Below are 14,305 nucleotides of genomic sequence, written 5' to 3'. Positions count from 1 at the left end.
ACAAGTTCACGCAGCCTGTTACAGATAACAACGATTGAAATCCTGTACGACGCGGTTTCTCAGAAGAACCGGTTAACGGATGTCAAAAACAATGTTTCTCTTAAGTTTTTCATACGGATCGTGATTACTGAAGGACCTTGGTGATCGTTGTTATTGGAAATCCATGCAAAAACTTGTCGGTTTAACTTAATTTCGATTCAGTATTTTACGTGGATCTCAAATGTAACTCATTCAAAAATGTCTCTTGGGTTAAGAATTCATATCATCTTATAATCCTAAAACGTTAAGATATAAGGCCGTTTGGAAGACCCAGAAGTCGATCTAGGATAATATTAAAGTATACATTTAAAAAAATATAATTCGAATTTGTGGACTGGATTCATCTGGATCAGAATAGGGGATCTTGTTAAAATTGTCATAGCCTTTCACGTTACTTAATAAGAGGGGAATTTGTTGGCCAGCTAAGCTACTGTTCGCTTGTATTTGTTTAAATCTTGTCAGTCTAATCACAATAAAATTCCTATTAAATATTAAAATAATGTTCGAACATTTCGATAGAGAACATCATATAATATATTTTAAATATTTAAATGTTAATTATAGTAATATTAATTTTATTGTGATTAGACTGACAAGATTTAAACAAATATATATATTATCACAATATGACGCAACTTTATCATCTACTGTTCGCTTCTAAAGAACTTTTTGTAGTGGAGTTACAGAGGCTGTTCTGTCCTTGGTAATAAATATGACCACAACGCGAAGCTGACTTCTGCTTTGGACACAGCGCGGAGACCTGAAACTTGTAAAGCTGACAATTACGAGTCTTGCTGTCCAGAAAGATAACTTTATCTTTATATTTTACGTTGGTTTTGAGGCCTTAACTGGGATTTAGGCTCACAGAGTTGTGGATTCGCATCAGATCAGAGCTGTTCCTCTGAGACAATATCTGTTCAGACAGAAACTTAATCTTTACACACCCAGTTTGACGTTTCCGAAACCCTGCTTAAGCATTCTGTCGGAAACAGGCTGATACGTACACTGATACCCAGTCTCTGTTGTAACACAAGGCGGAATCTAATTAAGATCGTAACACGGGTGTCATGTCTCTTCGGCCTTATTGAATTCAAGCATCTGAAGGTAACCTTCGATCTGCGGAAGCGAAATTGCGAGTAGAGCTCTTCCCACGGGAGAAACACCAAAACTACAAAACCAGAGTTCTGAAACTTTCTGTGTTACAGGCTTTATGTTATTTAATTAACTTTATCCGCAAATTTCTGGGTTTGTGCTCGGTTCAATAAAATTCTCTTTCCTCTCTTGGCGTTGTTTTTGCTTCAGGGAATGAAAACGTTTGTTTTGTGGTTGGTGTATGGAAATAACTTTTTTTATTATACTCATAATAGTCACATATTAGTTAGCCAGTCAACCGACCGATTAATTATTAAATGAACCGATCGCTAAACAACATCCGAACTCAACCTGTTCACTGAGTATCTGACTTGAGCACTTCGTAAACTCTTATTTAATAACCGGAAGGAAATTAATTCTAAAAGCTGTTTGTGTTGAAGAAAGTTTGAAGTAATTAAATTCTTTCCTTTTTTGTGTTATGAAAACCACTGATTTCCAGTCATGGATTTGCACGGGTGGCATTTGAGGGTAGAAAAGTAGGCAACTTGTAAGTGTAAGTATATAGGCTCGCCTGTGCCCATAGATAACCGGTGAAACGTACTGCCAACCCTGAAGAAGGAGGCAGTATGTTTCTTCGAAAGCTACAGCTCAGTGGACCATAATGGATATAGTCTAAAAGATTTTGAAGAGGTTGTATCATTTAAACCAGTGGTATTCAACCTGGGTTGCGCGTACCCCCGGGGGTACGAGAAGACATCTTAGGGGGTACGTGAAATTAAAAAAAAAATATATTACTTTATGATAAACACTGAATAATCAGTGATGTAATTTATTTAATTTATTTTAGATGTAGATTATGTAATATGTATAACTTGAATTATACACCAACAACTTTTGGGGGTACAAAGTTGAAGAGAAATTATATCTGGGGGTACGCGAACAAAAAAGGTTGAATACCACTGATTTAAACGATTTCATATCCTTAGAAATTTCCTTCGTCTGTTAGTTTAAAAAAGCATATTTCGAAACATTTTGTGGTTTCTAAACGAATAGACAAAAATATCAAAGAACACGCGTCAGGTTAACCCTGTAAAGTCCAGTAGTGACTATATGTCCCACCTACTTCGTATGATTCTCAGAATAAACATCGATTACTTCTTTAAACAGCGTTAACCATTTGATCCTTGTAATGGTGAAGTGTGGTGTTTTCTTCGCGGTACGGACTGTTTTCTTAAATGTTATTCATACGAGTTTCGGCTTCACTGAATTGAAAAATCTGAGCGTTGACGGAACACACCACGAGTTTCCCTAGGACTGCTGTTTTGGTAAAAACAAAGACACTTTTTTTCATGGTTCTACATAGTTTTGTGCGATGGGTTCCGTTTTGATTTATTTGAAAGCTGTGCTGTATCGACGGTGATGTCACATCCGATCACATGCACCCTGCAGCCGATGTAATAACTGAGACAATGGAACGTCATTTCGATTCAGGGCGAAGTCACCGCCCTTGAAGCATGCGCAGTAATTACAAGTACGTCTGTCAAGTAAATTATGTTATTTCAGCTTGTGGTGTTAGTTCTGAAGATGTTGAAATAACTCCCCGTTACAGAGACGTTCTTTGGCAAAGCTACTGGAAGCTCACGTACAGTTTTTAGGCACACTCGTCGCAAAATATCACCAGCGTGAGGAAGACGACCACTTGGAATACGTAAGCGTAGATTTTATGATAATTTTGAAGCGTATCTTAAAAGAATTGTGATCTCGTAGGATTTAATGGTCTTGCGTTAGCTTTCTTTTGCGATCTCTTCAGAGCAGTTATTGGCTTTCGATTTCCAGCGTTGCAACTATCAGTTTATAAAGAAGGAAACGTTAGCTAAATAACTGTGAAGTACGAGGCTGGTCTACAAAGTAAGTTTCCCTGGGGCCGTTTACAGAAACAAAACACAATTTCTTGGAAATATTTATTGCAACAGATACAGCAAGTGTCCAGCTATTTTTCAACATATTCGCCACCGGAATTGAGACATTTGTCATACCGTGGGACCAACTTTTGAATACCTGTGTCGTAGAAGTCTGCCGCCTGGGATTGGAACCACTGTGTGACAACCATCTCCGCCTCTCTGTCATTCTCAAAACGCTGACGCTGACCGGACAGGAATTTCTTGAGGTGTAGGAAAAGATGGAAATCACTGGGAGCGAGGTCCGAGCTGTAGGGTGAATGATTAAACACCTCCCAGCTGAACTCCTGCAGGAGACTTGCTGTCCGTCGAGCCGTGTGCGGCCTAGCGTTATCACTGACCGCACTTCATAGTCGGCGGGAGCTGGAATAAGAACCTCCATCTTCAACAGCTGCAACGATGCTACTGTGAGAACGCGGAAAGTTCCGTTAGTGCATGCGCCATGCTACGTCATTGCTCTATCACGCACGCACAGTCGCTTCGCGCAATATAAGGTTTGCTAGCTGTGGGACGAGTGGGAAACTTACTTTTGGGACGCGCCTCGTAACATCCTTCCCAGTTAGAGGTATAATTCGTCTGGTTTCTGAACCAGAAATGATGTCTTTAAATAACCGAAGAGCTACTAACAGATGATAGGGTAAGGAAGAGATTAAAATCATTGAGAATAATTTGAGTAAGTTGGTCCATGTCCTCATGATGATTATCGTCATCACTTCTTCTCTTTATTTTTCTTCGTTTTGTTTTATTGTTTATCTTTGTTATTTCAGGCAGAAAGGGGCTGGTTATTTTAGTGACTTCTCTTCCCAGTGCTGGACTACATTTTACTCCTAACTTGGTATAAAATTACGTGATTTAAGTCGGGAAGTCGGTCTTATCGTCCAGTACAGAAAATGTTTCCTCTTTTAATCGTTTATATAAACAAGATTGAAACCTGCCATTTCGTCCCAGTATCAAACGTGATCTCTCTCACCACACAAAAATAAAATAAAATAAAATAAATCCAATTATAAACGAAGAGCAATGATTATCTGGATTCAGAAGAGGCCAGTTGTAAGTAACACGAGCAAAGGAACAGAACAGGGAACATCATTATGCGTAGTTTACATCAAGTATTGCAATTAACCTTACCACGGTGGTCTAGCGGTTAGAACGATGGCCTTGTGATCCTGGGGTCTCGGGTTCGATTCCCGGCGGTGCCCGAATTTATAACTTGTGTTGGGCAAGGCCGTGGTCTAGGCAACACGGAGTTTTCCTCCGGGGGCTTCTTCCCCGGTTTCTCCGTGGCATCCCAACAATTACTCCATTCACACACAGAAGAAGGCAATGGCAAACCACTTCTGGATCATCTGCCAAGAACGTATATGAACAGGTCCCAGTCCGAGAAAAGGATGGAAGGATCCTGTTCATATGGACCTGTCGTCAGACAGAACACTAAATAAAAAAAAATAATTGCAACTAACTAACTAACTAACTAAGTAACTAACTAACTCCATGATGCAGGGTCCCTCTTGGAAAGTTGCTAGTTTCTGAACTGATCCAGGAATTATCCACTGTTATGAAACACCTAATATTTTAGCAGTGTACAGAAAGTTTAGCAATTGAACTCTCTCTCTCTCTCTTAAGCCAGCTTAATCCTATCAACATCATACACTGTTTTCCAGAATTAATTTTAATAAAGTATTATTTAGTATAAGCATATTATTTAGTTAATATATTAGTACTTAAATCTTCAATTAATACTATACGTGCGTTGCTTAATATTGAATTTAATCATATTTTAATACATTATTACTATTAAAACAGAAAACGTGAGCGCCGTAATCAATTTCGTTACGTTGTAGATATAAATGTATTTTCCACTAAACTATTCGTGCTGTAGTCGGACATTTTGCCTGCATTTCGTTGAATGTAGAGAAGAATATGATATGTTTTTCGAAGTGTAAGGTAAAAGTCCCTTTTGTGTCGTGTAAAAAGTACAACGAATGCAAATTTATTTTTACGTGTGTCCTGACTTGCAGTAGGATTATGAGGTGAACCCCAAGAGACAAGTCATTAATCTACTGCAATTTCAGTCCCGAATCCTTGTAGTTTTTAATATAGGTCCATTATTATTATTATTATTATTATTAGTGTTCTGTCTGACGACAGGTCCATATGAACAGGATCCTTCATCCTTTTCTCGGACTGGGACCTGTTCATATACGTTCTTGGCAGATGATCCAGAAGTGGTTTGCCATTGCCTTCTTCTGTGTGTGAATGGAGTAATTGTTGGGATGCCACGGAGAAACCGGGGAGCCCCAGGAGGAAAACTCCGTGTTACCTAGACCACGGTCTTGCCCAACACAAGTTATAAATCTGAGCACCACCGGGAATTGAACCCGGGACCCCAGGATTACAAGGCTAGTGTTCTGACCACTAGACCACAGTGGCGGTATAGGTCCATATGGCAACTTAATTTGATATTAACGCAAAGTAGATTTATGTTAGGAATGACTTGAGACCTTGGGCTCTCTCCCCTTATCTTGCAGCCCGGTTCAAATATTCCTGATTCCAATCAGACGTCTCTTTCCGCTGTTTGCAGATAGCCAGATTTCTATTTGTAACGATGGTGTTGGAAAATGGTGAGGGGGTGATTCAGGATTCTGTGTTAGGGGTGTGTGTTGGGGGGGGGGGAGGTCTGATCACATTCAGAAACGTAAGGGAAACCGGTGGGGAGGGGAATCCTTGTGTGTCTGTAGATTTATATATGTGGCTTTCTAGACACCCCCCCCCCCAAACTTCTATTTAACCCCTACCCATGATAGCCCCATTTTGGTTAAATAATATAAGCGTTAGTTACAGTAGAGGGGCCACGATGTGGCGGGGGTCAGTTTTTAATATCACTGTGTTATAAATGATTAGTTACTGAAACGCGTTTTCCCAGTCGGCTGTGCATTTGAATTAGGCAGACGAGGGAAGTTAGGATCGTAAATTTGGCTACCCTTGTCACGCCTGGTATGGGCTAACGTTACATGAGTTTCACTAGGTACGTAGTTACACTTGTAATTACAATTAGTTACATTGAAACCCAAGTACTAACAACTTCAGGAGACGTTTTACAGCTCGGCGTTGTAATTTCCTCTGCCCTTATGTAGATTTTGTTTCTTTTAATCTTGTGTTGGCGGCATTGAGCTCGTTATTAGAATCACGCGTGTGATCTTACCGTCGTCGCCATTAAAAGACTTTGATCCTCCTGAACAAACATTGATCGCATTTTATTAGTCCCTAAACAGAAGATTCCTGTCTTCTGGGTTATTGCGCCGTGTAGTCTGGTAGAAGTTTACCGATCGTCCTGATGACGGAGGTAGCAAGGAACTCTGAAACGTCGGTGAGCTTCTAACCGCCGTGAAGACCTCAAATCCTGCTTAGTCCCTAAGGAGTTCTATCGCTTAAGTTTAGTGCTTACGTACTTTGAATGGAAGGAAGTATAATTCCCGTAAACTGCGGAAAAAAAATAACTTGGTATTTATAACACGGGAGACTTGATAAACGGGACATGTAGCACGCACAGTTTCAGTCGTAAAACTGAAGGGATGAAGCTATTTCGATTACCAGGATGAAAAGCCTTCGTGCCGCTGTTGCTGGTATAGGAGACATCGCCGAATTGTGTGCTTCAAGGTCACGTAAGAACTTGACCTCTCTTACCGCGTGGCAACAGTACAGCGTTGCTGCGAGTTCTGAGCTGTCTTCGCTCGTCTCCGCTGTTCGTACGATTTCGCGCTGTGACCTTGAAGCACGCAATTTGGTGACGTTTACTATAAAATCACTGGGCATTTCGGCCACAGACGGAGTACTCGCTGAGTAACAAGAGATTGTTTCTTGCTGTAAAGCGTGTTTTTAGAAACAGTTGCTATCAAAATGCACAGTCGCCATCCGCTGTATTGTTCTGAGGGATTTTCACGTTGTTTCATTTTTCTTTCGCCTTTGTTTTCCCCCTTTCCCCTTTCCCCATTCCAATTCACTTCTTCGCCCACCCTCTCTCTGTCTTTATTTAAGATTTGTCTCTTTCTTCTCAAAGGATGGATGGAAATTGCGACAAAGACACGATACGAATTTTAAAAAATCCCTTTCCGGCTTTTTGGGGGCGCAGGGTGGAAGTAGCTGTCGCCTTCGCTGCGCGATTGTTTCTTGAGATATATGAGCGTTAGGGTAACGACGTTTATGCTGTGGGTTTGTACAGCTGCTTGTAGGTCACGGAAAATACCCTTGTGGCAGGCAAGAGATGCTTGGCTGGCTGGCTGGCTGGCTGGCTTTCACTTTAGTGGCGTACCGAAACTTCTATCGGAAAATGTTACTCCGACCTCGAGAAGTCGATAAGCTGTGACAGTCTCGTGTAGCTATTTACCATTAATTCTTTTAACGTGTTGGAATTGACGTTCTTAATGCCTTCGTCTGTTAAAATCGTGAGACGAATAAATAAATAAATTAAAATGTGACATTTAGTTAAGAATTAAATTGATTCTGGAGAAACAAACTAACGAGTTTGTTACATATTTACATTAAACACCAAATAAATGGGTTTATCGAGTTTATTGACGTAAACACAGGTCGGCCTACTGCAACACTTTGCAGTCGAATGATTGATTAAAAGTGAGAAGGGAAAGTGGAGGGGGGTAGAGTTAAAGATTACATTTAACAGGGAAGAGATGACTTTACTAAAAAAGGTTCCCAGGCACTGTCCGCTCGTCTTTGCAAAGGCAAGTTAAAGATAGCGTAAATAACATTTAAGGATGCAGAAATTATCTTAAAGGAAACAATTTTTTTTCTCATTACAAATATCAATTGATTAATACTGTTTAAGGAAATAATCCCTGTAAGATTTGAGGTTCTCACAGCGGTGAGTATGAAGGTTTCCGTCTTCTGGGTTGTTGCGCTGTGTAGTCTGGTCGATGTTAACCAACGTTTCAGAGGTCATACTGCCTCCGTCATCAGAGTATGAAGATTTCTGTCTTCTGGGTTGTTGCGCTGTGTAGTCTGGTCGATGTTAACCAACGTTTCAGAGGTCATACTGCCTCCGTCATCAGAGTATGAAGATTTCTGTCTTCTGGGTTGTTGCGCTGTGTAGTCTGGTCGATGTTAACCAACGTTTCAGAGGTCATACTGCCTCCGTCATCAGAGTATGAAGATTTCTGTCTTATGGGTTGTTGCGCTGTGTAGTCTGGTCGATGTTAACCAACGTTTCAGAGGTCATACTGCCTCCGTCATCAGAGTATGAAGATTTCTGTCTTCTGGGTTGTTGCGCTGTGTAGTCTGGTCGATGTTAACCAACGTTTCAGAGGTCATACTGCCTCCATCATCAGGGCGATGAGTATGAAGATTTCTGTCTTCTGGGTTGTTGCGCTGTGTAGTCTGGTCGATGTTAACCAACGTTTCAGAGGTCATACTGCCTCCATCATCAGGGCGATGAGTATGAAGATTTCTGTCGTCTGGGTTGTTGCGCTGTGTAGTCTGGTCGATGTTAACCAACGTTTCAGAGGTCATACTGCCTCCATCATCAGGGCGATGAGTATGAAGATTTCTGTCTTCTGGGTTGTTGCGCTGTGTAGTCTGGTCGATGTTAACCAACGTTTCAGAGGTCATACTGCCTCCATCATCAGGGCGATGAGTATGAAGATTTCTGTCTTCTGGGTTGTTGCGCTGTGTAGTCTGGTCGATGTTAACCAACGTTTCAGAGGTCATACTGCCTCCGTCATCAGAGTATGAAGATTTCTGTCTTATGGGTTGTTGCGCTGTGTAGTCTGGTCGATGTTAACCAACGTTTCAGAGGTCATACTGCCTCCGTCATCAGAGTATGAAGATTTCTGTCTTATGGGTTGTTGCGCTGTGTAGTCTGGTCGATGTTAACCAACGTTTCAGAGGTCATACTGCCTCCGTCATCAGAGTATGAAGATTTCTGTCTTCTGGGTTGTTGCGCTGTGTAGTCTGGTCGATGTTAACCAACGTTTCAGAGGTCATACTGCCTCCGTCATCAGGGTATGAAGATTTCTGTCTTCTGGGTTGTTGCGCTGTGTAGTCTGGTCGATGTTAACCAACGTTTCAGAGGTCATACTGCCTCCATCATCAGGACAATAACCCAGGAGACAGAAATCTTCGAAATAATCCCTGTTTATTCTGTGTATCATACGAAACCCTCTGCAGGCAAAATGTGGGACTATTGTTTCTCAAAGCAGGTGATACATTATAGTTACCACTGAGTTTTAAACGGTTAAGGAAATCATCACTGTGAATCACATGAAAAAAATGAAGTTGTTTCGTATTAAGACAGGTAGTGGGCTTCGAAGGGATAACTATTAGTACATTTTGATCATTTGAGTAAAGTTTGTGTATTCAATAAAATCGTCTCGGGCAATCAGCCGTGTCAACTGGTTACCGTAGTAAACCGACGTTTCGGGAACCAACTCTGTCCCCATCATCAGGGTTTTATCGACGTGAGGACGATAATGGAACAGGAAAAGTGTCCACGGAAGTCTGGCAACGGAAGGATCAGAAGTGTAAAGAGGGAAGTGCTCCCCGATCTTAGCATCAGACTAAATTCGGGGCAGAAATCGTGTTTCGAGACAGAATCCAGGTCGCAGGTCAGAAAATGTCGAGACAGAACCTTTTGGGAAATTCCGTGGAAATTGTTTCTCGGCTCCTAGTGAACTGGGACAACAGTTTGCAGCAGTGAGACACTAAACCGGTCTCTTGTTCAATTTGCATTGATATCAAAAGCACTAGGTATGTGATATCAGCCGGAGAAAAGATGTGCGTTCACGATCTGTCGCCAACTGCTGACTCCGCCATCGTCCTAGAAGGACAGATAGTTGAAAACCAAAGTTTTGAATTTGTCCTGCGAATAAAAAATTCTACATCCCAGTTAATTAAGGGTACCGATTTGTACAAAATAATTTACACCGTTGGCTTATAGCTGCTACTAGTTGCCACTCGGTCTTAAAGTGTTGATGGTTAGCCCAAATTTGCTCACAATTCTCGTCTTGCCCAATGATTGTCATTGGAATTCAAAATCGTTACTTGTCCTACTAGTGCCACGCATAAAAAAAACTTTTAAAATGGATTTTGTTTAAACACAGTGCTGTTCCCCCTTCTAGAGTCGTCTAACTTAACAGCATCGCTAGAACGCAAATATTTCACTGTATTTCGACACTTATAACAAAATTCATTTCACTCATTTGGCGTCACTTGAACTCATATGAGCTGGGAGATATTGAGACTGAAGTGGAAACTCGTGTAGGCTTATCGTCTGAGTTCAGGGTGGATTTTTAGGCTGTCAGAGCGGAGCAGTTGGCAAGGAGTTGGATTCCATGTTACCACCTCATATAATTCGGGCGTGACGCATTTGCTAAATAGGCCTAAAGTCATCTTCCTATCTGAAATTCTATTCCCGCTCTTTTACGCATTTTTACGCGAATATCAGCGGACGTAGAGCGGTTTCTATTGTTTTCACAGTGTTCCAAACACCTTTTCTAAAATGTTTCTTAAAATCATTTGTTTGGGGGGGGGTCATATTTATTTCATTTATTATAAACTGCTGTGTTGTTTAATAATTCCTTCGTCTGTTCCGTCTATTCTGCGATTACATTTGATGAATGAAGTGCTCAGCTGTACCACTACAGACGATTTCTAAACTTTCGCAACCTATAGGCCAGTGGTATTCAACCTTTTTTGTTCACGTACCCCCAGATATAAAATCTCTTCAACTTTGTACCCCCAAAGTTGTTGGTATATAATTAAGTTATACTTAGTATATAATCTACATCTAAAATAAATTAAATACATTACATTACTGAGTATTCAGTGTTTATCATAAAATAATATATATCTTTTTTTTAAAATTTCACGTACCCCCTAAGATATCTTCGCGTACCCCTGAGGGTACGCGTACCCCAGTTTGTATACCACTGCTATAGACTAACGTCTCGTAAAATTTGCTACGGTTCTCAAATCTCGCTCTTATAATAAAATATGTTTATACAGGGTGTCTCGTAAGTCTTTAGCCACAGGTAAATATTAGCCAGGTTTGTCACAGTTGTGAGTGTTGGCACATAGGCAATTATTACAGTTATATTGTGATGAAATACCGAGATATCTATGCAGTGAACTTGTCCGTGTTCCTTCAAGAAAGGAAGACTTGAACAAGATCCGTTTACAGCAGTAGCGTTTAAAATTTTGGATTGGTACACACCACAGAAGGAACAAAGTGGTATTTACGTTGGCATTTTTGACAAAGGTGCAGCGCGCTTATGAGGACCTACTGTGCAGTAGAAGTAAATCTGCAATTATTCTTAACCTCAACAGCGGTAAGCTTCACTCTTTGCCTTTATCCAAAAGCCATGCGTCATTTCTGCAATTTTCCGCCAAGATCGTATGGCGAAAATAGAGAATTAGATAGGGATAATAAAGGAAAATTCTGGTGAGTGGTATGTTAAGAATAGTTTCGATGGTGTGAGGTGTACAACTTCAACTTCCTATCGAATAATGCTGAGGAGAAATTGAACCTTTATCTGCTGTAACCGACCATTATAAGAGAAGGCGTCTTGTCTTACGACCATTTTGTCTTCTAAACTGTGACCATATTTCAAAAACTAATGTCATTTTCAGACCTCGGCTGTCTTAGCAGTATAGGCGTTCTTCAGTCTTCGAGAAGTCCTGCTTCTTTTCGTGTTCCTTACCCCGCTGTGCCCATAGGTTGAGACTTACGACCCTGACTTATTGACCTCAGAGTATCAGAGGATGCCAGCTCTTCAAGATCGGTACACTGCACACTAAATTTTCAGACTGCGTTTTGTGTATTCAATATCATCCTATAATTCTGCCGTCAGTTTTTTTAGGTTATGTGTTACGTATGCTTCTCACTGTAAACAGCGATTATTTCCTTAAACAGCGTTAACCAGTCGATCTTTGTAATGGTGAAGTGCGGTGTTTTCTTCGCGGTACGGTCTGAATTCTTTAATATTAATCAGACGAACTATGATCCTCACTGTAAACAGCGATTATTTCCTTAAACAGCGTTAACCAGTTGATCTTTGTAATGGTGAAGTGCGGTGTTTTCTTCGCGGTACGGTCTGAATTCTTTAATATTAATCAGACAAACTATGATTCTCAATGTAAACAGCGATTATTTCCTTAAACAGCGTTAACCAGCTGATCTTTGTAATGGTGAAGAGTTGTGTTTTCTTCGCGGTACGGTCTGAATTCTTTAATATTAATCAGACGAACTATGATTCTCAATGTAAACAGCGATTATTTCCTTAAACAGCGTTAACCAGTCGATCTTTGTAATGGTGAAGTGTGGTGTTTTCTTCACGGTACGGACTGAATTCTTTAATATTAATCAGACGAACTACGATTCTCAATGTAAACAGCGATTATTTCCTTAAACAGCGTTAACCAGTCGATCTTTGTAATGGTGAAGTGCGGTGTTTTCTTCGCGGTACGGACTGAATTCTTTAAATATTATATACATCTCTCTTTCTCTCTCTGGCTTCAAATAGTTAATCGTAGATATGAAAGTTGTAAAATCTTTTAGAATATTCAGTGATGAATTTCAAGTTTTCTGTTTATTCAGCGATAAATGTATTCTTGAGCGTAAACTCAGCAGATACAGAAGTGCGAAGAATGTGGTTTGGAGGAGGGGGGGGGATTCAGGCACTTAAAAGTTCACGTGTGAGAGAGTGTGCGTGTTCGCAATGACGGAGTAAGGCAGTCGAGTGTTCTGCCACAGTAGGACGAAAAGTTACAGCAATTTCCGGGACACGTTGAGTTTAAGAGTGGGAAATGTAGTTGTTTGAAGGGGAGTGCGGGTTAGAAAAGATGTTGGACACGTAGTTCAGTGGCGGGTTAGGGTATATGACCATGGCGTCAGCCCATGATGAGACTTAAATCCGTTCATTTGAAGGAAATGGATTCGGAAGTGAACTGAAAATGGTGTTCGTATGCCTTTGTGGGACAAGTATCTGTCCTTACATCATCATAACTCTAGAGTTACTGATGCAGAGTTTATGTGAATCGAAGATTCTGTACAAGGAAATTGGAAACGTTGTAAGTTTAGCCATAGACTAAGTATGACCTATACACTACATCAGTGGTATTCAACCTTTTTTGTTCGCGTACCCCCAGATAGAATTTCTTTTCAAATTTGTACCCCCAAAGTCGTTGGTGTATAATTCAAGTTATACATAGTATATAATCCACATCTAAAATAAATTAAATAAATTACGTTACTGATTATTCAGTGTTTATCATAAAATAATATATTTTTTTTAATTTCACGTACCCCCTAAGATGTCTTCGCGTACCCCCAGATATAATTTCTTTTCAAATTTTACCCCCAAAGTTGTTGGTGTATAATTCAAGTTATACATAGTATATAATCTACATCTAAAATAAATTAAATAAATTACATTACTGATTATTCAGTGTTTTTTTTAAAAAAATTTCACGTCCTCCCTAAGATTTCTTCGCGTACCCCCGGGGGTACGCTTACCCCAGGTTGAATACCACTGTCCTATGGGACATGGCCGACCACTGTTTCACATCTTGTAATAACAAAGTACCTTACAGGTAAATAAGTACTGCATTTAAAAATAATTGTCATTTGTATGTCGCTAGGTTTCCTGAACGCCAACTTGGCGCCACATTTGAAGGCCCGAGTTGCTAACTACGGGTTGATGGACCAGATAGCAGCACTGCATTGGATACAACAGAATGTGGCGCTCTTCGGCGGTGACCCTGGTAACGTGACGCTGTTCGGTCACGGGACCGGCGCAGCGTGTATCAATTTCTTGATGACGTCACCCACCGTGATGCCAGGTTTGTGATTTTTCACTACGGAAAACCTTCCCCCAAGAATTTTAATACTTTTGTACAGTTTTGAGATGGGTGTGTAAAAGGCGTCTTGCTTTCATCTTATTCTTTATATCTTCTATTCCCCACGTATTGTGATGAGGCTCCAGCCCGCAGATATGTTGTGTCAAGTCTTAAGAGGTGAGTTGGTGTAGTTTTATGGCTGTCTCCAGCAGTTGCAATGCGACTACAATTAGATTATATCTGGCAAAGTTTAAATACGTATTTGAAAATTGCGTGTCGGGAGGGAGGTGGAGTATGCTAATAGAATCAAAGAGACAGCGAAGTTGATATGTTTGAACCATTCGCTGGATTCTGGCGAAAGTTTGTGTTTG

General features: G+C 40.5%; 1 protein-coding gene across 4 annotated transcripts in view; it reads left to right on the top strand.

The window, feature by feature from the left end:
• The window catches only part of LOC110830345 (neuroligin-4, X-linked), a 279,623-nt gene that overhangs the window by 253,588 nt on the left and 11,730 nt on the right, over positions 1–14,305 (top strand). For all 4 annotated transcript variants that reach the window (XM_022065136.2, XM_087340747.1, XM_022065133.2 and 1 more), the window contains one exon: positions 13,737–13,937. In XM_022065136.2, the coding sequence (XP_021920828.2) occupies positions 13,737–13,937 (201 nt within the window). The remainder of the gene's footprint in view (positions 1–13,736; positions 13,938–14,305) is intronic.

The sequence above is a fragment of the Zootermopsis nevadensis genome, unplaced genomic scaffold (genome assembly GCF_977971745.1).
Source record: "Zootermopsis nevadensis isolate Lab colony 2312 unplaced genomic scaffold, Znev_1.0 Znev_ptg000061l, whole genome shotgun sequence".
Taxonomy (NCBI): Eukaryota; Metazoa; Arthropoda; class Insecta; order Blattodea; family Termopsidae; genus Zootermopsis; species Zootermopsis nevadensis.
This window is presented reverse-complemented; position numbering and strand designations above follow the sequence as displayed.